The following is a 24419-nucleotide window of genomic DNA, read 5'->3' as shown; positions in this document are numbered from 1 at the left end:
TACTGCTTTGTAATATCTTTTGTTATTTCTTTAACTTTCCATGTAGAAAGTTTCCCCAGCTAGACTTCTAGTTCATTGAGTGCAGGAGAGCTTGTCTTACATAGAGAGTTCTGCATGCAGCATGCGTTCTGTAAAATGTTGGAATACTGTTGATTTAAATAGCCACTTGTGGGGATGTGTTCATGGGACACTTGCTTTGTCATCTCCTTTTGATGTCTTTTCCGCTTCCATCCTTGTACCTCCTTTCCTTCTATGAACCCAGCTCTGTACCTAATTTAGCTATGTGTTTATGTGGAGAAAAAAGTAAGGGATTGCCAGCCCTTACTTAAGATAGGCCATTTACCTTAGCACAATTGAGGAAGATCCTGAGAGAAAACATTATTGGGTTTTGTCAGCAGGTTCAGACTGTTTGAAAAGTAGAAGAGAGATTTGCTCTCTTCCGCCAGGTATAAATCCAGTCTTTGAGGGAATAATAAATGGGGTCATTGGTCAGTTCCCGTTTCTGTATTTCCCTTATTTTCCATCCAGAGATGGTTACATGCCTTCAGGCCTTTCTTCATCCCTGGCCCCCGTCCCTTTCCATAGCTGGAGCTGTGGCATATGGTGAATGTGGTTATGTTTAGCATTCTGTACAGAGGGTGTTGCAGAAAGATACTGTACAATCATTTCCATAACACAATGCCCTTCTGTTCATCAGTGCTATTTCTATATCCTGTAGCTTAACTCATGCTAACACAATGTTCATTTTTCCAGTTACAGCCAATTCTCCAGAGTAAGGAAGTTCTGAAGTGTTCCAGCCTTCCAATATTGATCGTAGTCATTCCCTAAAAAGAAAGGAAGCTGATTATGTGCTTCTAGAAGGGGAGGATGGAGAGGATATTCACAGCCCTTTGGTTGATACTAAGCAAGTACGGTTCTCTGTTCTGAATACCTCCTCCTCTTTCTGTAAGACGTCTTCTGAAAATTTCAAGTTATGTGTCACAAACAAAAGGCAGTGAGTCTAGATACTCAGAGGAAAGGATCCTAATCCTGCTTAACCTAAACAGTGGAAGAGACAGAACAACACCCAAAGACATCCAGCCAGCACTCCCAGTGTCACTGCTGGCTGGTGACACTGAGCAGCCCACTGCCTCACTAAGCCTTGGGCTCTGCTGGAGGTCACACTGGTGTCCCACCTCCCTGATGGGGTTGGTGTGCAGATCTAGTGAGCTTTGAGAAAGTGTAAATTGCTCTTCAGATGCATGATGGTGCATTGCAGGCACATCATCTTGTAAAATTCTGTTTTCGGGAAAGAGCACCATAATAGAAAGCCATTTATAATTCAGTCCTTCCAAGGAGAAGCCAACGCAGATGTTGTCACCCATTCAAGGTTGGGTTTCTTGTTTGCTTCCCAGTGGTCCTCGTTGACCAGGTGGTTGGCTAGTTCATGTCTGAGGCTGTGGAGCTAAGAAGACTTCATTGGCTGGATCTTCACACTTGGAACCGCTCTGGTTCCTAGGTTCTTGGGGTTCCACGGACATTCTGGTAGAAATTGTGGTTCTGGCAAACTTATTTTTGAGAGCTGCTTTAAAAGCCCTTCCTGACTACCACCCCTGCACTGACACACAGACTGCCTCCCCAGGCTCCCTCCCGCAGAGGGCTGCTGGGTTCTTTTTGCCCTTTCCTCACGTGGTTCCCCACTTTTGTTGCCTCCGGACTGCTGCTGCTACGGCTGCTGCAAGTCCTGGCTTGTATCGGTGAGGTGTGCGGTAGGTAGGCTTGTATCGGTAGGCCCCCAAGAGGTGGCTGTGTCTTCAGGTACCATCTTGGATTCCACGCTGCCCACCACATTGTGACAGTCGTGCAAAGAGGGGTCGGTGAGGAGTGTTCACGCCTGAAGGCCTTTACGTGGAGGAGTGAGGAGACCTATTCTCTGTAGCTTCAAAGGTGGAGCAAGCTTCCTCGGCAGGCCACAGAGCCAGATCTCGTCTCGATGGAGACAGCATCCCAACAATTGGAGCTACCCAGTGATGGAGTGGACCCTTTCACAAAATAAAGACTTGGGTTAGGATGGTGAGATTACGGGTGATTCTGTATGTTGTGTCATTGAAACTTTTTTTTTTTTAATGTTGTGGTAGAGACATTATTGCATAGTGACTGAGAACCTGGGCTTTGGAGCCAGCCTGCCCTGGAGAGTTAACAGATCCTAACTAATGGAGTAGTTAGGAGTGTAAAGCACACGGATCAGTACCAGGGACGTAGCAAGTACGCTGTGTATGCTATTATTATTTTAATAAGGAAGAACAAGTCGTTTTCTTTCTATACAACTATTAACCTCCTGCTGTGTACACACACAGTTCCCCCCCCTCCTTTTTTGGAATTTTAAAATAGCTGGTCCAGGTACAGTAGAAGGGAGGTTTTGCTTTTGAAAGAAAGTTGATTCCGATGACTTGTGAAGCCTTGTTCCACCCTGAGATGATATGATTCCATGATCCCTCGTAAGTGTCTTGAACAGTTTGAGTTGTTGAAAGGGCTGCTTTGCTGGGCAAAGGGAGAGGGAACCAAGGTATGAGAGTTACAACACGCCGGGCGCTTCGACGTCCTCGCATTGAACGCCAGAGCAAGCTTTAGGTGAGTCCCTCCACACAAGTACAGCTGAAGGGTGCGCACAGGGAGCAGCGGTGGGGTCCCTGTTCCTTGGAGGCACCACTGCTGAGTTTGGGGCAGAGACGGGTGGGAACCTGCCACGGCATCAGACTCATCCAGGTGAATTCTCGGGAGGAGAAGCGGGCACGCTTTGGCTTGATTAACAGCACTACAAGGCCCCGGAAGGGAAAAGGAGGACAGAAATGGCACGGGGGACAGAAACGCCCGTGTCGCACGGAGCCCACCCCTGCGGTTGTCCTTCCGCCTTGCGAGGAAGGAGCCAGCTCTTTGTGGAATCGAGTGGGCCTGAGGGCAGGGAGTTTCTGCTGCTGTCAGCCCACTAGCACACCATCCGGATCAAAAAGCCTTTGATGCAGGCATGGGGAGTAATGAATGTACAGTACCCCAACGCGGGTGTCCTGATGTCAACTCCAGTTGGTGTCAGCCCAGGATGTCTCAACCAGGGTTTCCCAGCCCAGCGCAGGCACTGCTGACGTCTGGGGCTGGATAACCCTTTGTTGGAGGGGCCGCCCTTTGCGCTGTCGGGTGTTTGGCAGCATCCCTGGCTCCTACCCACTATGTGCCCGTGGCACCTGCCCCCCACTTGTGACAATCAAAAATGTCTCCAGACATTGCCCAGCGTCCCCTGGGGAGCAGAATTGCCCCCAGCTGGGAACCACTGGTCTAAATAACCCGATCACGTGGCGCTTGTAAGGGCTCCCAGAGCTGCTCATACGTGTAGAACTAGAAGTGGGCGCTCTTCCCTCAGCTGCTCCCACCACCTCCTCACATAGCTCGGGCACAGTGACAGCAGCTTGAAGTTGGGAACACACCTCTGGACTGTCTTCCATTGTCTGCGTCAAGGGCCTCCAGCTCCTCGGGCAGGCCTCTGGCCTGGCCTCACTGGGTTGGGAGTGCAGGGGTGATGTCACTGCGCCTTCCCAGGAAGGGTGGAACAAAGGACAGAGTCCCCAAGGACAGGCAGCCTCATCCTCAGCTGGCCCGCTGGGTAGGTTTTTTCCCTCCCTTTCCCTCCTTCCGGTTTCAGAAGTGTTTGTTGTTCACCAAGTGCTCCATTGTAAGAGGACACGTTGAGTTGGCCGGGCTTTGTGTCTCTCGGCTGAGCCCGTTTCCTGCCCCTTGTGTGTCGTAAGGGTGTTGATTCTGGTCCAGTCCCTGGATGGAATCTTCCATGCCTTTTCCAGTAAGCCCGAGGAACTTGAGCCCTCCGTGATTTTTCTAGCATGCTCACGCTACCTGGAGCCTGCTCCTGAGGCCGGGGGCAGAGTAGAGAGCTGGGGAGCAGGAGAGCAAGCTCTCATTCCTTGTTTAAGTTTGGTTTTGAACTTCTCTTCCTTCTCTTCTTTCCTCCCTTCTTCCAGGAGGTTCTGAGGACCCCAGCAGCCTTGGGGAGCCGTCCCCTCACAGATCCTCAGCCTGTCCTATTTCCACTCAGTTCCCTCTGCTCCGCCCGTAACCTCTTTGTTTGCTTATGTCTTCATGGGGAGGAGGGTTGGAGTTAGCCTCCAGCTCTTCAGTACAGGGTGCTGTGGGAGCGCACTGTCTTCAGGAGGAGATCCTCGAATCTCCTCGTAAAGGAACCTGTTAATTCAGAACCTGAAAGAAGCCGGGGGTGTTTCTGTAATGTGAGATTCACCCGAAGCAGTGACAGTTGGCTGGGGACACATTTGGCACTTGTTTATTTAGAAATAACTTAATCCAAGCAGGTTTTCATTTGGACCTTGTTCCCTTGATAGGCTGGGTGTGGTAGTGATTTGGAGCCCCAGACCCTTTAATAACAACCTAGGATACCCATCAAGGGCTTTATTAGAGACATTTCCAACTGTGTAGCACACAAAAGATATTATAATTTAGAAGAAAATTAGTTGACCCTAAATGCACCTGAACCTCGAGTTACTTGCCATCTGTGACTTGTCCCTAGGAGAAGCTTCATGTGTCTGTGTACTCTGCTCTGGACCTGCTCTTTCAAAACAGCCAACCTTCGGCCAAAAAATACAGCTTCTGTGTCGCTGTCATAAAGTTACCGTCCATCATGATGATTGTGTGATGAATAATGCATGGGATCTGTTCTCTGCGACCGATCATGATGTTATTGGTGCAGGTCATTTTTCAGTCTGCACTGTGCCCCTCACTGCCTTTTTCCTTGTTCCCCCTATTCTGCCCTTTCTGATCCCTTGCTTTCAGTTGGCCTTTGTTGCAAGGCAAGGCCCTCTTTCCCTCTGGCGGGCTGTTCCCTCAGGGGAAGGCTGGGCCAGGAGGAGCTGCTGGCTTCGAAGGTGGGCGGCTGTCTTGGCAGGTGGCCCGGTGGCCTCACCTGCCAGGTTGGCAGTGGTAAAGGCTCATCTCTTGTTGCCTCTGCCTCATTCCCTCCCTGTGGTGGGTGGAGGCCTCAGCAGAGCCTTCCAGGCAGATATTCCCAGGATACCCTGGTCAGCCTGGGAACCCAGTACACCCAGGCCACCAAGTTCGTGCCCCATCAGCAAGGGTGGCTTTTTAGCTGTCACTCAGTGGCTGAAATACACAAAAAGTTGTTGGAGTCTGCTCCCTTTTTTGTAGATTGGCTCATAAACATCTTGGTGGGTTTGGGCCTAACGCTGAAAGGAGGAAGTCTTGGGTCCTTTTTGGGACAGATTTATGCTGATGGAACTGGAAGTGGGGTGAGTATGTGACCAAAGGGTAGCTCAGTAGAGGACAGTCAGGGAGTGTGAGTCGGTGGGTCCAGGGCACATTCGGTGGATCCCTGTCGAAGACCTTCAACCTGCATTTAGAACATTCTGCAGAGGCAAGAAGATGGGAAGCCTATTTGTATGAAATGTGAAGGGCCGGTTCTAGGCACGTGTGTCTAGAGTTTTGTGCTTTGAATTGGACAGAACTTGATTCCTGAGGCTTGGAAAACTTAATACTGTTTCCTGGACGATTTAGACGTGCAACTACCCCACTTTGGACCATAAACCAGCAGTTGCCTTTTCAAGGAACGGTTGAAGTTTGGAGATGATAGTCGTCCACTCACTTTAGGGAAGGGGATACAGAGCCCAGTGTCTCAGCACGTTTTTGACGAAACCTCAACCTCGGGCCCAGGTCCTGCTCTCCCGGTGCCTGGCCAGGCCTCCTTGTACTCTGCTATGCTGCCCACCATTTTCTCTGCTGTTCACTGAACATCCCACTCAGCAGATCAAGGTCATGAGTGAATTTATCTCATCAGGTGTTGCCTGATCCTTTGTACCTGAGGGAAGCAATTTCTGGCTGTCTCCTGAGCTCTTCTGCCCCAGGTCCTTCTGTGTACTGTGTGCGTCCCCCACACTGGGGAGGAATAATAGCTGACACCCACGTTAGAAACTTTACCAGTCAAGTATTATACTATCGGGCAGGGCTGCAAAGGACCCCACCGTGACCTTCTCCGTCGTGTTGCCTCTTCAGCAGAGGTGGGAGGAAATGAGATGAGTGTGAGCAAAGGATGCTCTGCTGGTGGTTGTGCTTCAGGGGCTCCAGCGTTCAGGGATTGTATGGTTCCTCTGTTCGCGAGTTGTTGACCGTGCTTTAGAGGAGCTAAGGTTCATTACAGTTGACTTTTGCTCTTCTTCCTTTGGCCAGGGTCTCATGCCCCCGCTGGCACACGCCCACCACTGCCCAGGCTGTGGTTGGTGGTAAAGCGAGCTCTCCTCTGCTTGCAGATGAACGTGAAGCCGTGCAGAAGAAGACCTTCACCAAGTGGGTCAACTCCCACCTCGCCCGGGTGTCCTGCCGGATCACAGACCTGTACACTGACCTCCGGGATGGACGGATGCTCATCAAGCTGCTGGAGGTCCTCTCCGGAGAGAGACTGGTAAGAGGGGATGTGAAGTGTGGGGCGCTGTGGGCGGGAAAATGTTTTTTTGAAAAATCACGTGTGGACCTGTCTCCTGTTGATTTCTGCGGTTAATGGTTGATATTTTTGAGGAGGAGACTCTTGATAAGTGAGATGAGTACGCTGGGGGAAGCTCCAGGGTGACATTCTGAGTCTGGGTGGTTTTCCTGAGCTGTAATGAAGAGGCTTCATTCTGGTTATTTGCAAGGTCACTGCCTTTGGTCGGAAAGATCTTGGCTGAACAGGGCACGGTGCTGGGAATTTAAGGGCCGGCCTTGGGTGCTGACTCCAGGGTGTACCTGTATCCCTTGAGATCACGGAGTAATTTTAAATTTGTGTCTTACTGATCCTCTGGAAAATCTGAGCTGCTGTTTTAAGGTGGCAGGAACTGACTTCAGTGGTCCCTGGTGTATTTTTGGTTTCTTCCGTGCACACTTTTTGTTTTGAGGGTGGAGGGAGGGGCTGGTGCTGTGTCTCCTTGGAGACTTGGAGCTTTGATGAATTCCTCCAAGCCTTTTTGGGCAGGGGAGTTGTCAGCCTCCACTGAAACCGTTCTCCCCATTCTGTTTCCCAGAGCTGCCGTGGCTGTCTCTGATGTGGCTTTTGTCTGTGGACCTTAAACTGAGGAATCTTAAACCAGTCATTGTAACTGACCCAACAGGTTTTGTCTCGCCTTGGTGTGGAAATGGGTGCTGTCATCTGCCGGAGCACAGGCAGTTCCATAGGTGCTGGTGGGGGCCCAGCCAAAGGCAGGCTGACGCCCAGGGATCGAGCCCACATCTGCAGTGACATCACCGGGAAAACATGATGCTGGTGGTTGGCAGGGCTGCCAGAAAGCCTTACTTTTAACTCGAGCTCCACCCTGTAACTTGACAACCGCGGTGGGTCTGCATGCAGACCAACCCACACACCTCCTACCACAGGCAAGGGGCTGCAGTTGTACCCTGTCCTGTCATTAGCCCACAGACAGAATGGCCCCTTTGAACCCGGGTAAGAACAGTCAGGTTTCCCTTTCCCTGCCCCTCCGTTCAAGAACAGCCTCCTCTAAGAGACAGTGAAGCCCCGTCTCATCCTCAGTGCCTTTTGTCCACATGCTCTTTGTTCCCTGAGCGTGCACGTTTTGTTGCCTCGTTTTCTTGAGAGGTTGTGGGTCAAGCTAGACACACTGGATAAACAAAGGAGGCTTCTGCCTCCACGACTGTGATGCTTCCCTGAAGGCGGTTTGTAAGGTGGAAGTGGGAGCAGTGGGTCCACGTGGGGAGGGCCGGTCATTTTGGTTTGTTTTTTGACGTGAGTCTAGGCCAGAATTATTGTGATATTCGTCTTTAAATACAATTTTGGTAACCAGACTTTCTCAACCGCCCCACATTTTTTCCCTTTTAATGTTTAACCTAGTATGATTGTCTATTGATTTTTTTTTTTGAATGATGTTTTGAAAGTAGCTAAAAAAAATCATTTAAGGTCACCTGAAACTAGAAATTAGTTTGAACATTAATTTTTGTCCCAACAGGGTCCCGTCTTCAGGGCTGTGGGGAGTAAATTGTTCACCCTGGAAGGTCCATAATTCTTTTATATCAAGGAGATTGTGTCCTTGATAATGTCCACATAATAAACGGGATCAGACCCTTTGCCCTTTATTCTGGAAAGGGCAGCAAAAACATTAGGGAGAAAAAAAGCAACCAGCAAAGCATAATTCTTGGTTGTTTGCAGATACCTCCCACTCCTCTGTTTATTTGCTGCCAGCGGTCTGTATATCTATATCTATATCTATATCTATCTATATATATATATTTTTTTTTTTTTGCAGTGACCCAGAGGCCTGGGAGAGTAGAGATGGAGAAACATGAGAGGGCTGCCATCTCCATCCTCTCAGGCAGTCAGTGGCAGAAGCTGTGTTTAGCCATGACTTACCACTTTGTAAAACCCCAAGAGCCTTGACTTCTTTTATTATCCTTTCCTCACAGCCAACTTGTGACTATAGTTTGGACAGTCTGATTAATCTTTCTTACTCCAAAAGTAAGGATACCATAGATAGAGTGAGCTACAGCTCTTGTTCATTTGTCCTGGAGATTTTCGGCCTCTTTGGCCCCATGGTTTATTTGGTTCATGGAGCCTTCTGGAAGGGACACAGACCACACTCTGCTGTTGGCTGCAGAGGCTGCCAGGGACTCAACGTTAAGAGACCCTCCCTGCAGGAGAGGACATCCATCCGTGAGGGCTTGCCCCAGAGGATTCTTGCATCTTCAGATTCTAAAACAAATGAGGTTGCTAGAGCTTCCAGGCCTGGGTAAATTAATGTCCACAGCTAAACGGTTGTGTCATCAGATAACGTTCAGTCAGCGCTGGGCTTTCTGCACCAGTGATCCAAAGCCCTGGGTCACATAAACATTTGCACTCCATCTGGAGCCATGTCTCCATCGGCATTTCAGCGCCAGCATTTACCACCAGCTTGACAGTAGGTAGTAGATAAATGTTTGAGGGACTGCAGTATCTAAATTTATTTTATGAATAGATTCTTGGAGCGAGCTCATCCCTCTTTACAGAGGGGGAAATTTGTCTTATTTTTACTGAGTGAAGTTCAAAGAAATACATTAGCTTAATGATCCAGAGCATTCCACCCTAACCCCACCCTGCATTTCGGCTTAATAAAATTTGAGTTAGATTTGAGCAGGTTTTGGGTAGGCATTTTGGGTTATCAAGGCACTTGATTCCAATGTACTGGGGAACATGAGAGGGCAGGAATCCTCACGTCTGGTCCTGACTTGGGCGGGATCTGTGTCTGGAAGTTGTCGCTCTCTTTGCCGCAAGGTATGTCAGATCCTGGAGCAGTGAGGAAACTCTTTGGCTGAGCCCGGAAGCTGCTGCTAATCGGGATTGGGTTGATGACAGAGAAAACCTTTCCTTTCCAACATGTTACTCTGAAATTACCATGTACTATAAGTTCATAAATGTCTTGCTTTAAAGTTCCATAAAGAATATAGACCGGGGCTTCCCTGGTGGAGCAGTGGTTGAGAGTCCGCCTGCCGATGCGGGGGACACGGGTTCGTGCCCCGGTCCGGGAAGATCCCACATGCCGCGGAGCGGCTAGGCCCGTGAGCCATGGCCGCTGAGCCTGCGCGTCCGGAGTCTGTGCTCCGCAACAGGAGAGGCCACAACAGTGAGAGGCCTGCGTACCGCAAAAAAAAAAAAGAAGAAGAGAAAAGAATATAGACTACCCTTTACAGCATCAACTGACCAGGTAAAAGCGGTCACTGTGCTGGTCCCTTTGTCATTGGTCCTAGGCCCCAGGGCCAGATGAGAAACGGGACTTGAGGGGTAAAGTCCTGCACAACCCACTGACATTTGGAGGGAGTGGGGCCTCTGGACTTTGGGGGTGAAGTGGAGCCCACGGCTCCTCATCCAGGTTCGAAGTTGGCCAGTGCCTGCCCCCTTCCCTTCGTGGGCCTCAGCATGAAGGATGGGTCTGAATAAGACAGTTTCCTGCCTTGCTCCTGCCAGACCGAGCCTTCGCCTCTGACCGAGAGGACAAGGTCTTCTGAACACTTCTGCCCTCCCCACAGCCCCTGCCATTTCCAATACCAGGTATCACTAATTTGGGGTTGCTTGATGTTTTCTTGATATTCTGTCTTCTTATTCTGTTAATCAATCTCAAAGAAGACAGTGCAACAAAAAGAGGATTTTTTTTTTTCTTTTTTTACCACCGTTAATTCCAAAACAGGCTGAGCTAGGTGGAGACGATAGATTTACCATGAGATTTGCTAAGCCTTAAGTAAATCCTACGTTGAACTACCCTGAGTGCGTTTTACCTAGAGCCTTTGTTAAGAGAACATGCTGGCATGTATTGTTGTAGAAACGGGGTTTTATGGACTGGCCACAGAACCTTCCTGTTGTTTGTAATGTCTCTTGTGTGGGAGAATTTGCTTTTGTTCTAAACAACCAGACACAGAAGAATGCCCCTGTTAAATTCAGGTCTAGTTGCACAAATACTAAAAGTGAATTAATAGTAACAGGTAATAGTAATACCATGTGATAAAGTACTGAATGAATGGCCCCAAAGCCCTAGAGTTCAGAAGGGGAAACGGGCCTTCTGGATGGGGTGTCAAGGAGGGGCCGCGTGTCAGCCGTGAGGAAGAGTGAAGAGAGCGCTTGGGGGTGGGTGGCAGGAGGGAACAGGCGTAGGGAAAGCATCCTGGCTGAATTGGAGTTTGTTTTTGGAAGGAGTGATGATGGTCAGTCACTTTTAGTGTTTTCTGTCACACGCATAATGTGTTTAGTTCTCACAGTCTAATCAAGGGGACAACTTACACTTTATAGGAGAAACAGGCAGTGAGTGACCGGGGCCTCGCCCAAGGCCAGTATCACTACTGAGGAATATAACTTGGACTGCAGCCTACTCTCCTGTCTGTTGGTCCCCTCCTTTCTCATTGAGCCCTGCTAAAGGAGAAGATTCTCCTTGGGGGTGGGTCCCAAACAGGAAGGAGACGGGCAGGAATTAATGGAACAAAGTATGTTGTTTCCTGTTTAATTTTAATTGGGCAAGAATCGTTTATACTATTCTTAAAGCTCAAAGTGTGATATGTAGGGAGGTGTTTGGGGACATAATGTGAAATGAGTTTGGCTGTTGTATCAGAGGAGATTTTGGAGTTCCTATCCCCAAATCCCTATCCCATCCTACCCTCTGTATTAAGTAGAGGCGTGTGTGTGTGTGTGTGTGTGTGTGTAGCAAACACTGATTTTTTATTAAAAGACAAAAATATAAGCAAGTATCCATTGCTCTGATATACTGAGACCAGTAGTGTCTTTTCTCTATTTCTTCTTCACCTAAACGAGAGATCAGGAGGCACTTTAGAATTCACCTGGCATGCTAGTGAGTCTTTCACCCTCCAACACATAGGTTGTATTTCATAGCTGGAAGGGACTTGAGTGGCCACTAAGTTAGATCCCTTTATTTCATAGGTCCTGTAGGCCATCAAGGCCATCCAGCTGGCATATGGCAGTCGGCCTCTCCCAGTTCCCAGGATTGGTGTTCTGTCTACCCTGCAACCCTTGGAGAGCTGTTGCTCCAGGTGGCTTCAGGGTGGCTTTGGATACCCATGAAGAAAATCAGAAGGAGTGGGGCTTACCAGGGTAGAAGAGTGGCCCAGCTCCCCAGGGTCCCCCCAAAATACCCTGCCAGGAATCCTCCCTTATGTCTTCCTTTTCTATTCAAGGAGGCTAAAAATGGCTCCAGGAAACATTTGCTTTTTCTTTTCCATCTCTAGACTCTGGCAAAAAGCCTGCCATCGTGAGTACTCCACAGTTCTGCAAATCCTGATGCCCCACAGCGAGTAATCGATCCAGACTCCAGGCTGAGTGACAGTTGTGGCAGAGCCGTGGGGGGGTGGGGGTGGGGCAGCATCCAGCTCCCTCCTTCCTTTCTAAGGGCCTTGGGCCCACTTGGCGAATTTGCCCAGGACCACACCGCTTCTCAGGGGCAGGGCTTGGACTAGCTGCTCTAATAAGCAATCAGGATTATATTGTCAGTTTCTGGAGGTTGGTTAGTTAGCCCTGTAATTCCCGCTCCTCCTTTGGAGTTGGAAAGAAGATGGGTCTGGAGTAAGGCCCAGATGGGTTAGAGCTGTGGTTGATAAAGATTTGGGACTAGAAGGGACCTTGGGAAGGGGAAACAGGAAAAGCACCCGCAAAACACAGGCCCACAGGCCCTGGTGCGGAAGAGCAGGGACACTTGTTAGATTGATTTGAAGGAGGATCCGTAAAAATTGGCATTTCCTCAGAGGAGCCCATGCCTGCAGAGCCCCCCTTGCTTGAGTTGCACACGAGTCTGGTATTGATCTTTGCCTCCTAAGTGGCATCTCAAACTGCCCGATCAGAAAGGACCCAGAGGACAGAAATGCGCATGTTACCGTGGGAACGGACCTGTGTCGCACTAGGAACTTGACAGTAATTCGTGGAGATGAGACAGGGAAGGTTCCTTTTCTTGGCAGGGCGAGCCACTCTTGGGGCGTGGCTTGTGTTTATCCCTGAGCGATGCACCCCTCCCCCAGTTGCACTGTGTTCCGTTCTCTCCATTGTTATCTCTTCTTCCTCTGGAGAAGATAGAAGCTGAGTAAAATAAAAATAGGTCTTTTAAAAAAAAGGGAAAACTGTCTGCCAGATGGGAACCCAGCCTCGTAATTTCCTTTCACGTAGACTTGTGTGTGTACTGCCCTCGGTTCCCGGTGTAGCAGGAAGAGGACGCGCTGTGGAATCCCGGCTCACCGCACACCAGCCAGCCGTGCGCCATCACCTCACCCCTCTAAACCGGCATGTTCTCATCTGCAAAATGACAAGAATAATAGTAATTATTGCTGTGCAGTGTTAGTGTGAGGATTAAATGTAAACCACCTAACAGGTTAACATAGTGGCACAGGAAATGGCAGCTAAGAATTTTTAGATCTTGGGAGTTCTGCCATTTATGTGACCCAGTGTGTTTCAGTGTATATAGTTCTGTGCAGTCATTAACCCTTCTAAAATAAGTTCCCTGTAGTGATTGCCCCCTAAACTTGCCGAGGTACCGTGCCTTAAAACACTTCGGAAGCCCTCTCTGAAGCAGATACAACATGAGTTCCAGGAGTTGGTATTCTTGAGTTTTAGTCTTGATTCTTACTCCCCCTCCTTGTGCTGCCCGTACATCATCTAATCACGCCACGTCTGGTTTATTCTTTTGGCTTAAAAAGGGGTTAATATGCCACCGAAGATGAGTGAGCTTCAATTGAGATGAAATGTGGGAAAGTGTTTGAAAAACAGAGAGAGAGAGGTATAGTGAGGCAGTGAAGCAACTTTCACTGCACAACATTTAGCCTAGTTTGAATTACTAGCTGCGCAGCATAACAGTAATATTTAACATATCTCTGTAAATCATGCTTTCCAGCCTTGTTTCCTAGTAAGCTCTGAGTCATAGAGGTCTTACTGTGTATAGAGGCCTTAAGTGTTGAGGTTTGGGTATTTTCACATCCTTTCCGCTCTCTCGTCCTGTCTCCCCTCCCTCCAGGCACCAGCCAGTCATAAGTTTTCTCTACCACCTTTTCCTTTTATTTCTGTCCAGAGTTTAATTTGGGGTGTCAGGATTAGAAGAGTAATATCATTACCATTATTTGGGGGCATATTCCCTTCTGGTATTAAATTTGCCTTTCAGCTGACGTATACCAACTTCTCTGCCTCTCAGTGGGAGAGTTCTATCTAGACCCTGAACATTTCCTGTTGTCTAACAGAGAGGTGTGTTATTTCTAAACAGTTTTTTTTTTTTTGCGGTACACGGGCCTCTCACTGTTGTGGCCTCTCCCGTTGCGGAGCACAGGCTCCGGACGCGCAGGCTCAGCGGCCACGGCTCACGGGCCCAGCCGCTCCGCGGCATGTGGGATCTTCCCGGACCGGGGCACGAACCCGTGTCCCCTGCATCGGCAGGCGGACTCTCAACCACTGTGCCACCAGGGAAGCCCTATTTCTAAACAGTTTGAAGCCCAAGTGGCATGGAGAGGGGGAGCCCCCTCTTTTAAGTAGAATCGTTGGGAGGAAAATCCTTGAGGCACCCCTGTTGGTAGACACACTTTGTGGCTTTGAGAACACCATAAGCATTAGTTCACCATTTCATTTATGTAGCGGCCCTTTGAGATAATTATTCATATTATCCCCATGTTACGGATAAACAGACATTTGAGAAGTAAGGCACTGATTTGCTAGAAAGTGGGGAAATTGTAACTTAAATGTGGGCATTTTAACATTAACGTCATCTTCTACACTGAATTGCCCAACAAAAGTATATGCAGAGATCCAGTTTGTTCACGTTTTATGTTTTAAAAGATATAAAGGCCGGGAGCAGTAGGAAAATTAAAAATAAAAAAACTTTAGGGGGAGAAGAGCAGAGTATCATCCCCCCAAATCTTGGTTTGATTTTTGGGAGAATTGCAAAAAAAACCCAAGTGGGGTGAGGGGGTCTCCTGAAAGTTTGCCATTTCCTCTGACTTTTGGAAATTGGTGAGGGTTGTTTTTTAACCATTTGAAAAGTCTGATCATTTACCCAGAGATGTTTCTTTGCCGTTTTTATTTTAGTTCCTTCCTTTGTGTTCCCATGCACTAGTGTTTCTGATGGCTGGTGCTGGAGGGGACTTAACGTTGTGTCCAGGTCTGGGGTGAACCATCCTCAGATCCCACCTGGCATGGCCAGTCAGCATCAGCACGGCGCCCCTGCCACGTGGCGTTGGGCTTTTCCAGCCTGCAGGACAGCGTTTGGACCCCTCTCACAGCCCTCCCCCTCCCACACCCTTGCACCCCATACTCACGTGGAAATGAACACACAGTCGGCTGGGATTTTGTAACGAGAGAACAGAGGCTTGAGCGGTGTCTCACGTGCGTTTGAAGTTGAGTTTTTCAAGGTAAAGTCTACGAGGACCAACTGTAGAGTTATGCCTGCTGCAACCTGGGAAGGTCCTGGCAGCCCCCAGCCTATTCCTTGTTCTCCTGTTGCTCAGGCCCTTCTGTCAGATGACAGAACTAAACAATTTAGTGAAGAGTTTGATGTCCTTTATTCAAGGGGACACAGTCCGTGGACAGAGGCGTGCAGTGCCTCACAAGTGGTGGAGCATGCTTCCCTAGGGATTTGGGGCGAGAGGTTAGAAAAGGGGCAGCGCGGGAACAGGGCGTGACTGGCTAGGAGGTTGGAGGTTTCCTTGGGAGGCGAGCGGGTCCTGTTTTCTGGGGCGCGGTGAGCTGGAGGACTGTGATGGGTGTGTGTTGGGGCTCCTTGACAGCTGTTTCCCTCAAGGGCAGTCTGACTTAGGTTTGTGACGTGGGCTGAGCCCCTGGGGTGGCCTCTCTTTTGTGGGTCCTGGTACTCAAATTAACTTTACCAATTCTAATTCCATCCACACTGTTCCTCTCACACTCAGTTAGGACAAAACCCTTTCTGGCCTCGCAGATACCTGCTGCCATTAGGAGAACGCTTCCATCCCTGTTGCTCTGCAGTCCTGGGCGTATGGTGCCTGACACACGCTGTTTGGTCACGGGCTCGCTGGTCAGGGCACAGGCATTAAAGAGACAAGAGGAAGAAGCCTCTGCAGAGCAATGAGAAATGTCAGGAGCCCCTGCCCCAGAATTCACATGCTTCCTTAGAGGCAGTTAATCCCCACCCCTCGACTCTGAACAGAGTTTCAGCAGGAGCCACCTGGACACAAGAAGAAGGAACCGCTGTGGGTGGTCACTTTGTCAACCTCAAGAAATGACCGCCGATCCAGAGAAAATGAGAACCGAAAGCTGGCCCGCGAGAACCAGGTGCCGAGTCCGGGGACTTCTCCCCTGAGGGCTCTGGGCACACCCCCCTCCATCAGGGCCATCTCCCCTGTTAGGAGGGGACCCATGGGAGGAGGCTGCTGGACGCGCCTTGGAAGAAGGGGGCTCCAGTGTCAGCCTCAGGCTGTGTCTACACAGTCGCTCACGGAATCTTAGATGGAGTCCACCGCTTTCTGTTTTAAATATCTGGCCTTTTTCTTACCTCGCCATATTGCTTGATTTTGATGTAATGTTATCACTTGACCTGACATGAATAACAAATCCTAGCATTTCTGAAATACCTGAAATGTATTAGTTGTGACGTTTCTGAGAGACGATGCCTTTTCGCGGGGTGGGGTGGGGGGTTGGGGGGGGTTGGGGGAGGTTGTAAGTAAACTTATAGTGCAGACTTCCCTCGATACCCGAAGAGGGATTGGTTCCAGGACTTGCCGCGGGTATGGAGGGCCGACTGGAGCGTGAAAAGCTTGACTTTTAGAGACATTTCTTTTTCCATTGCTATTATTTGAAAAAATCTGCCACTTGTGGTAAGGCCTCTGGCCATAATCTTATTTCCTTGGGGTCAAGGCACATTCTTGTATGCTTGCCAGTCCTTTCTTGTAGAAGAGAAAGTCAAGAAAAAAAATAACGTAATCTGAGACTGGGTACTTAAAGTGGTCACTTGTTAGCCAAGTTATCTTCTCTTTAAATGTTTTCCGTCTAGCACTTAACTGAGGATCTCAGCTACAGAGGGTAAAGTGGGAAGCAGGCAAGACCTTACTGTAGGACTAGCTACGCCCACACCTGCGTGTGCTCAGGTTGCTGCACACCGGGCTGCCTTTCCTCTGTGAGGCCGGCTCATAGCACACACCGTTGCCCAGTCCGTCTGTGGGCGTTCAGGTCACTCCATGTAGGCCTTGGGCTCTGAACTGAACCAGAGGCCACCGAGAATATAGCAGGAATATAAAGCATTATCCCTGCTCTCAAGCCAGTAGTCAAGTTGGAAGTAATAAGAACAACACATACGAAATAAAGCAAAAATATAAGATATGTGATTAGTTCCTGAACTCTGTGGTCCAGACAGAGACCACAGATGTATAGGTTTGGGGGGAGGGGAGACCTGTGAGAACTGGAATGGTTGGAAATGACGCCTAGAAGGAAAGATGTACCTTGACCTGAACCTTGAAAGGTGGGTGGGTTACAATGAGTTGGCTGAGGAGGTAGGATGGCAGCCAGGCCAGGTTCATCTTCTGGCCAGGGGGGTGTGGGCAACCTGGTGGCAGCTTTGTGGAGTAATGAGATCAGCCGGAGGTGCACCCTCAGCTAGAAGGGGGAGTAACGGGCGATAGAGAGGAGGGTGGGAAGGATGGAGGCGGGCGATGGAGACATGAGCTTGTTCTTGACACAGGAGATGATAGAGACCCGTTGAAAATTTCGAGTGTGTGTGTGTGTGTATCTTTACCTATTGCTTTGTTTATTTAAAATGCTCACCTTGAAAATGCCTTTTTTTGATTTAGATATAACTGATTAAAAGGAATAGACATTTGAGGTAGTCAAATTAGACTACTCTCATATTTTTCTTACTTTATCCTTTCTTTCCAGTAAGTCACACCCTTTTACTCAACCCCCCTCCATCACCCTCACAAAACCAGCACTTGAAAATTCTGCGGATTTGGTGGAGTGTCCCCCCTTTTTCATTTTGAGCCAACCTTGGGAAACAACCCGAACCAGCAGGTGGCAAGCCTGTTTTTACGTTTAAAGCAGCTAGAAAATCCTCAGAGGTGTTTCGCTGTGCATCTGCAAAAATTATATGGGTGGCAGTAGTAGCTCTGAAATTCTTTATGAAAATTGGGTTCCTTTTTCTCTAAGCTTCCAGCTTCTGTGCTCATTTGTAAATTGTGTCACTTCCGTGATTAAACAAAAACCTCTGAAGAGTGATCGGTTACCATCCCTTAAGTAAACTTTTCTAAGGCTGTTAGATAAACTCTGTCGTTGGACTGAATGAGCACGTTTTTTTAACGTTTTGGTATGGGTCGGAAAGCGCTGCATGAATGGGCACGTGTGCACTTTCTGGGCTGTAGTTCTGAGCTGGTTTCTGCCCTCTTGGATGATGTGTTTCCACCTTCTGCTCATCTGTTTTAGCCTAAACCCACCAAGGGACGAATGCGCATCCACTGTCTGGAGAACGTGGACAAGGCCCTTCAGTTCCTGAAGGAGCAGAGAGTCCATCTTGAGAACATGGGGTCCCACGACATCGTGGATGGGAACCACCGGCTGACCCTCGGCCTTATCTGGACCATCATCCTGCGCTTCCAGGTAAGGGACTTGGCCCGGCGATTCGGCCTCCCTCCTGGAGGTGAGCATCCCTGGGAAACTGGCCTCCCCCTTCCAGAGGGACCAGGAAGAGCAGGTTGAAATGTCGTCTCAGAGTCAGGTGTGCAGAGCGGCGGGTCACATGTGGCTGCCCTGTAGGCGTGTGGCAGCTAATCACATCCTCCTTCAGTTCTGCCAGCCCCTGAAAATCTTGACTCTCCTGGCAAATAAGAGTGTTTCCTGGGCTGCGTCTCGGCTGCGTTCACCGACACCTACTGTAAACGTCTGGTGTCTCCTGCTCAGCTCTCAGGAGCAGAGGTGTAAGGATGTGGTCGATGCTGGGTTACTACCACTGGGCTGTTTGAACTTCGCCGGTTGTGGCATGCATCATAGAATACCTTTCGGCGAAGCTGCTTAGGATCGTGACACATGTGTGGGCTCTGTTTTCACCTTCTCCTTCTCCTTTGGATGTGAGGAAGCAGTTTTCAGGGGGGATGTGCAAAAAAGCCTTATGCTTGTTTGACTTGGTGACGATTTTATGGGTTTGTTATACCCGAGCGAAAGGTTCTAAGTATAGAAATACTCTAAGCCAGAAGGTCCTCTCAAGGTCATTTTGTCCAATTCCTTCACTTTCTGAGGGAAGGGAGGAGCCTTGCCAGGGATCACACAGCCAGTCAGGGCTGCTGCGCATGCTTCCGACCCCTTGGAAGAGAGCGCAGCCTTGCTTGTCTGTGAAGCAGCTCCGGCCTGATTCCTGGTTCTTTCTCCAGGCTGTTGCTTCATGTTCCTGCTTTTCAGTTAAAATCTGAAATTCGGGAAACACTTCTTGCCATAGCGTCAGGTTACTCTGCAGACAAAAGTCCGAACAGTCCTGTCTCCACCGTGGCTGTGTTCTCTGTATCTTCCCTTCCTGTTAAGCCCCTTTGATGAAGTTTGATTGATTTTTTTTTCCCTAGGTAAATAAAAATCTCACCAACAAAGGGCCATGTCAGAAATCAAATTATAGCTCTCTTTGTATTCTTACTAAAACGCCGAAATCAGCCTCTAACCAATCATTTCCCTTCTGCTCCCCTCGGGATCGGGCAGCTCTAGTTTAGTGGTCTGGGTGGGTATGTGGGAGTAGGGAGGGGGTAGGGGACCAAAGCAGAGCTGTACAGAGACACTCCCTGCATGGGGGGTTCCTAAGCCTGGACCTGCCTTGGGAAAGCCGTTTACTCATTCAGGTTCCCTGGTCCCAGCCCCAGTGCTTCTAATTAAATAGGTCTGAGGCTGGGAACCACTGTGAAGGTGACATGTTAGTGGAGATTTAATTGCAACAATCAGTGACTTTATTTTGCACACAGAACTCTTCTGCACGTTTCTGTCATTTAGCTCCTGAATGATTTGAAAACAGAGTGAATACCATTGTGTTCACTAACTATTGCTCTGGGCCTTAGGCCAACAGGACTCTCCTGGAGCATCGCCTTAGTTCTGTAGAGTAAAAAGTCTTATTTCTCTTGCCTTTGGCCTGTAGTAATCAGAGCGTGGAAGGGCGTCCTGACAGTGGCCTCTCTCGACAGCGGGTCTTGTGCCCATGGCGGGGAGCTGGCACACACAGCCCTTTCCAGGATTCTCGGCATGAATTGGGTTGCATCATTGACTAATTAGCTTCCTGCCAGCTTGCCTTTTTCTGTGCTTGAACCTGTAAATGCTGATACGTAGTTTCTCCCTTTCCTTTGAGGCTGATGTCACTGCATGGCCTGCAGGGTTGGTGTCTGACATGACCCCGCCTCCCACAGCAGTTTTATCAAATCATCCCCCGCTCCACAAACATGTATTGATTCTGCACCAGCCAAGGCCCAGCTCACATTCTGCGTCCTCTGTGAAGCATCCCATGTATCTACAAAGATCTCTCTCCCCACCGCCCCCCAGCTCCTGAATGTGCAACCTCGTCTTACATTTTGTGTGTGTGTGTGTGTCCAGAGTCCCCAAGATGCGGCCTGCCCTGATGTGTGTAGCAGGTGTGCATTAAATACCGATGATGACAGACAGGTTTTATGCCGCTTTCCCTTAAAAGAGAGTAAAAGATGGTGTGAGAAACTGGAATGAAAGTCGTCGAGTTTGCCTGGTCCACATAGGGAGCTGTCTTCATTTCAGAAGGGTAGATATTGTTTCTGAAAGAACAAGTCTGGAAACAGATTCCCTTCACACTGAGGCATAGGAAAGCTGATGGGGGTTAATGTGTAAAATTCCACCTGCCTTTCCTCGTGAGTCTGTGTCTTACTCCTTGAGCGAAGGTTATTCTTACACACTCTTTGGAGTTTATGCAAGCTCAGACTTCACTTACAACAGTTAAAAATGGAGAATGTTTTTTAGAAGTGTAATTATTTCAATTTCTTGATGTTTTTCCTAGTTGAAAGTTTCTAACTTTTTAATCTTACATGTATATATTTTATCCTCCTCCTACCACTTTCTCTTAAAAAGAATTCTGGGGCGTGTTTCTAGATTAAATGGAAAGACCTTTGACAGGGGCCAGGACAGGGAAGCTTGGAATGGTTAGAGCTGAAAGAGAGGCCAACACCCTTTCCCCTGACTCCATCCCACATTTTATCATTATAATCAAGGAACTAAAGGCAAAGGGGTATTTAGAGCATTTGTTTAAAATCACGTAACTGGTAGGCAGCCCATGAGCCAAAGAGCTGACATGTATGGATCTTACTAAGAGCCCAGCCCTTTGTACTTTGCATTTGTTCAAGTGTACAGCACGAGATAGCCACCCCTCAGAGGGGAAGCCGAGGAACTCGCCCAAGGACATACGATAGGTGGGGGAGCCTGGATTCGGACCCAGAGAGTCTGACTTTGGTGCCAGTAGACCAGGCTCTGTGTCCTGTTGAGAATCAGCGGCCTGAGTAGCTGATGAGTACAGGCTCTCTTAGTCCATTCAGGCTGCTAAAACAAAGTACCACAGATTGGGTGGCTTCCATACAGTAGAAATTTATTGCTTACGGTTCTGGAGGCTGTAAGTCTGAGATCAGGGTGCTAGCATGGTCAGGTGAGGGACCTCTTCCGGGTTGCATACTTCTCATTGTGTCCTCACATGGGAAGGCTCTAGGGATCTCTCTGGAGCCTCTTTTATAAGGCACAAATCCCATTTATGAGGGCGCTACCCTCATAACTTAAGCATCTCCCAGAGGCCCTACCTCTTAACACCATCACCTGTGGGGCTTAGGATTTCAGCATAAGAATTGGTGCGGGTGTGGGAGACAAGCATTCAGACCATGGAAGCACAGCATTTAAGGGCATTCTTTCTCTGAGAGTTTGGGTCCGTTTTCAGGAAATGGTGCACGCACTGTCCTCATCAACGAAGGACTCACTCACCCTGGTGTAAAACAATCTTTGGTTGTGAGAAAACAAACGGCATTTTTCTAGAGTCTGCTGAGGTTCAAGCCGTATGAACCACCGTTCTAGCTTGTAGTTGGAGAGGACGGGCTATGTTGGGGGTAGAAATGACCCCTAATCGGTTCTTGGAAGTCAGGCAGGTAACTAGTCTTCACTTCAGTCTTATCTTTGTGCAAAGTAGAGAACCTAGTTCTGCTTGGTGTTTCTAAGAAGTGAACCCTGGCTTCAGAAAGCAGTTCTCATTGACCCTTGGAGTAGGCAGTCTGCAGGGCTAGCTGTTGATCTAAAGTTTACTCTTTATGTATATGCAGACCTGTTCTTCTGTGGCTCTTATTAGGAAGCTAACGCATCTATTGGTCTAATATTTCTTCGTAAATCTTAGATCCAGGATATCAGCGTGGAAACTGAAGACAACAAAGAGAAGAAATCTGCCAAGGACGCATTGCTGTTGTGGTGCCAGATGAAGACAGCTGGGTGAGCACAAGCTCAGGGGGTTAGGGGCTGCTTCTCCCAGTACTACGTTCTACCAGAGTCATCACTTACAAGGTGTTGACGAGTATCTTTTCCACCACTTCACTGAGACGTCTTGTTGACTCGCAAGCAGTGGATGCACTGACATTTCAGCTAGCTCTCAGAACGGGAGTTGATTTATATCCTGGACCTGTCATTTGCACAGTCAGTTTCCCTCTGTTTATGAAGGAAGTTCCAGAGAGAAGTTAATCTTGAATTTTAAAACCCTGAAACCATGTTTAAGAATCTCATCCAGGATATTTGTAAAAAGTTGTGGGTTTTCTCCTCTCTTTAATTTCTGTTGCTTTGGGAAGCTCTGTGCAGTAAACTTAAGGGTGGGTGGTCTTTGTACATTATCTCAGTTTCCCTCTCTTTTATTCTTTCCTTGAAATTTCAGTCAAGATATTTTTTAGAGAATTGCATCTTGCTTATTGCTCACTGAAACTTCGGAGCTCCTAGGTACTAACTGAGAATTGGTTTTGTACCAGGTTAATTTTGCACCAAGTCAGGACTGCTTGGAGGACAGCTGTAGTTGTAATGGACGTGATCAGTCAGTGGTGACTATGGAAACCATGAAGAGTGTAAGGCTTAGTAAGGGGATCAAGTTAGGAATGAACTTTTAATCAACCACAGGTAGAAAGTTATTAATAATCAATGTGGTGTAGAGTAGCTGATTGACTGCGGGTAAGTTTCAAACATAGGGAAGTGTTTCAGGGAGGTACTAGATTTACAAAACTTCATCCAGTTCAGTGGGATAAGGAAGGAGAGCTGAGTGTTTGAACAGGTAATCCCAGCTACTTCCTCGCCCGGAGTGCCGTGTGAACTCGGGTCTTGGTGTCTGCAGGGTTCTGATAGCTGTGCTGGGGGCGTGGAAAGCCAGTGAAGCAAGGAGGCCTCAGAGGCATCTAGTTGTGGTCACTTTTTTCTCAGTAAGCCTGGTGTTTTCAGTCAAGGACGCAGATCACAGATCGAATTACCAAGAAAGAAAAGCCATGTTGGGCGTGTGTTTTATTCTTATTTTCCAACGAGGAGAAGTTGAGGCGGATCTTAGCTTCGATTTGATTGTCCTTATTGATATTCACTGCCCGACATTTTCGCAGTGCCTACAGACTTTTTTTTTTTTTTAAACACTGTGTTTAGCAAAAGCACAGACCTTTGTTTGATGATTGTGTCGCTCTTGTCTTGTGCCTCGTGTTTGTTAGGTACCCCAACGTCAACATTCACAATTTCACCACTAGCTGGAGGGACGGCATGGCCTTCAATGCACTGATACACAAACACCGGTGAGTCCTTAGAGGTCATGCTAACAATTTGGGGGTGGAATGTTGACATCCTTGTGTAGCAGATCTGGGTGACTTTCGGTCCTCATGTCCGTTGCCCTCGCTGTTGCATCACGGTGGAAATTCCTGCCTTCCCCGTGAGGAAGGTGAGAGAGAATGTGTAAATTCTCCCAAACCAGAGAAACGACTTAACCCATTTTCTTCATAAACTTTGAGGTTGTTTATTCAAAAATCGGGTTTCATTGTTTGATGATTAACTAATATTGTAGGCTTTTACTCTGCTAAGTGGGCACTTTTGGAGTAGTAATCGAGTCCCACTGGTCACACGGTGTGTTTTCAAGCCACTGTGATAAATCTTTGTTCCACTGTTGTTCTACACAGGCCTGACCTGATAGATTTTGACAAGCTAAAGAAATCCAATGCACACTACAATCTGCAGAATGCATTTAACCTTGCGGAGCAGCACCTCGGCCTCACTAAACTGTTGGACCCCGAAGGTAAGGACTCCAGGGGTAAGAGGTGGGACCTTCGGCATCTCTAGCACTGCGGAGTAAATATAAAATCTGCTTTGTGTCCATTTGTTTAATTTGGGAATTATCTAAGGAAGAGGAGTTTAATTTTGGTGTGGGAGTTACTTGAGGATTTGTGTAAAGGATTACGTCTGAAAAGGCCTTGAGAGATGAGTATGATTTACACATGTGCCAGAGGAGAGGGCGTGGCAGGCAGAGGGATCTGTGTGAGCAAAGGAGCTGCGAAAGAGGAAGGTGTGACTGGGGACTAACAGTTTATTGGGAGTGGTGTTAGCGTGTTGTTGGGAAACATACAACTGGAAAGGTGGGTGGGGGCCCAACAGGTTACAGTCTTAGAGGTTATTCAGCAGGCACTGGGGAGTCATTGAAGCCTCTTAGCCTCTGTGCTCAAGGAAGCGAACCTGCCTTAGGCTCTCCATACATGCTTGTTGACTGACGTTCACCCCACGGTGGCAAGAGCGTGGTCTGGCCTGGGTAGAGATAGGGGCAGGGGCCTCCTTAGGAGGCTGTGCGGTGTTTGTTCCTGAGCACGAAGAGCTTCAATGAGGAAAGTGCACCCGGAATGTGTGGGTGGCAGAAGGAGTAGCACGCGCAGCCCCTCCTCGTGGCTGGCTGCTT

General features: G+C 48.5%; 1 protein-coding gene across 4 annotated transcripts in view; it reads left to right on the top strand.

Moving 5' to 3' along the window:
- Window positions 1–24419, top strand: part of SPTBN1 (spectrin beta, non-erythrocytic 1) — a 193690-nt gene that overhangs the window by 118596 nt on the left and 50675 nt on the right. For 3 of the 4 annotated variants that reach the window (XM_004284364.4, XM_049695929.1, XM_033414186.2), the window contains 5 exons: window positions 6318–6469; window positions 17933–18106; window positions 21864–21955; window positions 23194–23274; window positions 23653–23768. In XM_004284364.4, the coding sequence (XP_004284412.1) occupies window positions 6318–6469; window positions 17933–18106; window positions 21864–21955; window positions 23194–23274; window positions 23653–23768 (615 nt within the window). Of the gene's footprint in view, window positions 1–6317; window positions 6470–9673; window positions 9729–17932; window positions 18107–21863; window positions 21956–23193; window positions 23275–23652; window positions 23769–24419 lie in introns of those variants that run through there. The other variant, XM_049695931.1, reaches the window with a different exon arrangement.

Source organism: Orcinus orca, chromosome 13, assembly GCF_937001465.1.
Source record: "Orcinus orca chromosome 13, mOrcOrc1.1, whole genome shotgun sequence".
NCBI classification, from domain to species: Eukaryota; Metazoa; Chordata; class Mammalia; order Artiodactyla; family Delphinidae; genus Orcinus; species Orcinus orca.
Note: the sequence above shows the minus strand (reverse complement) of the source record. Positions and strands in the feature narration are given on the sequence as shown.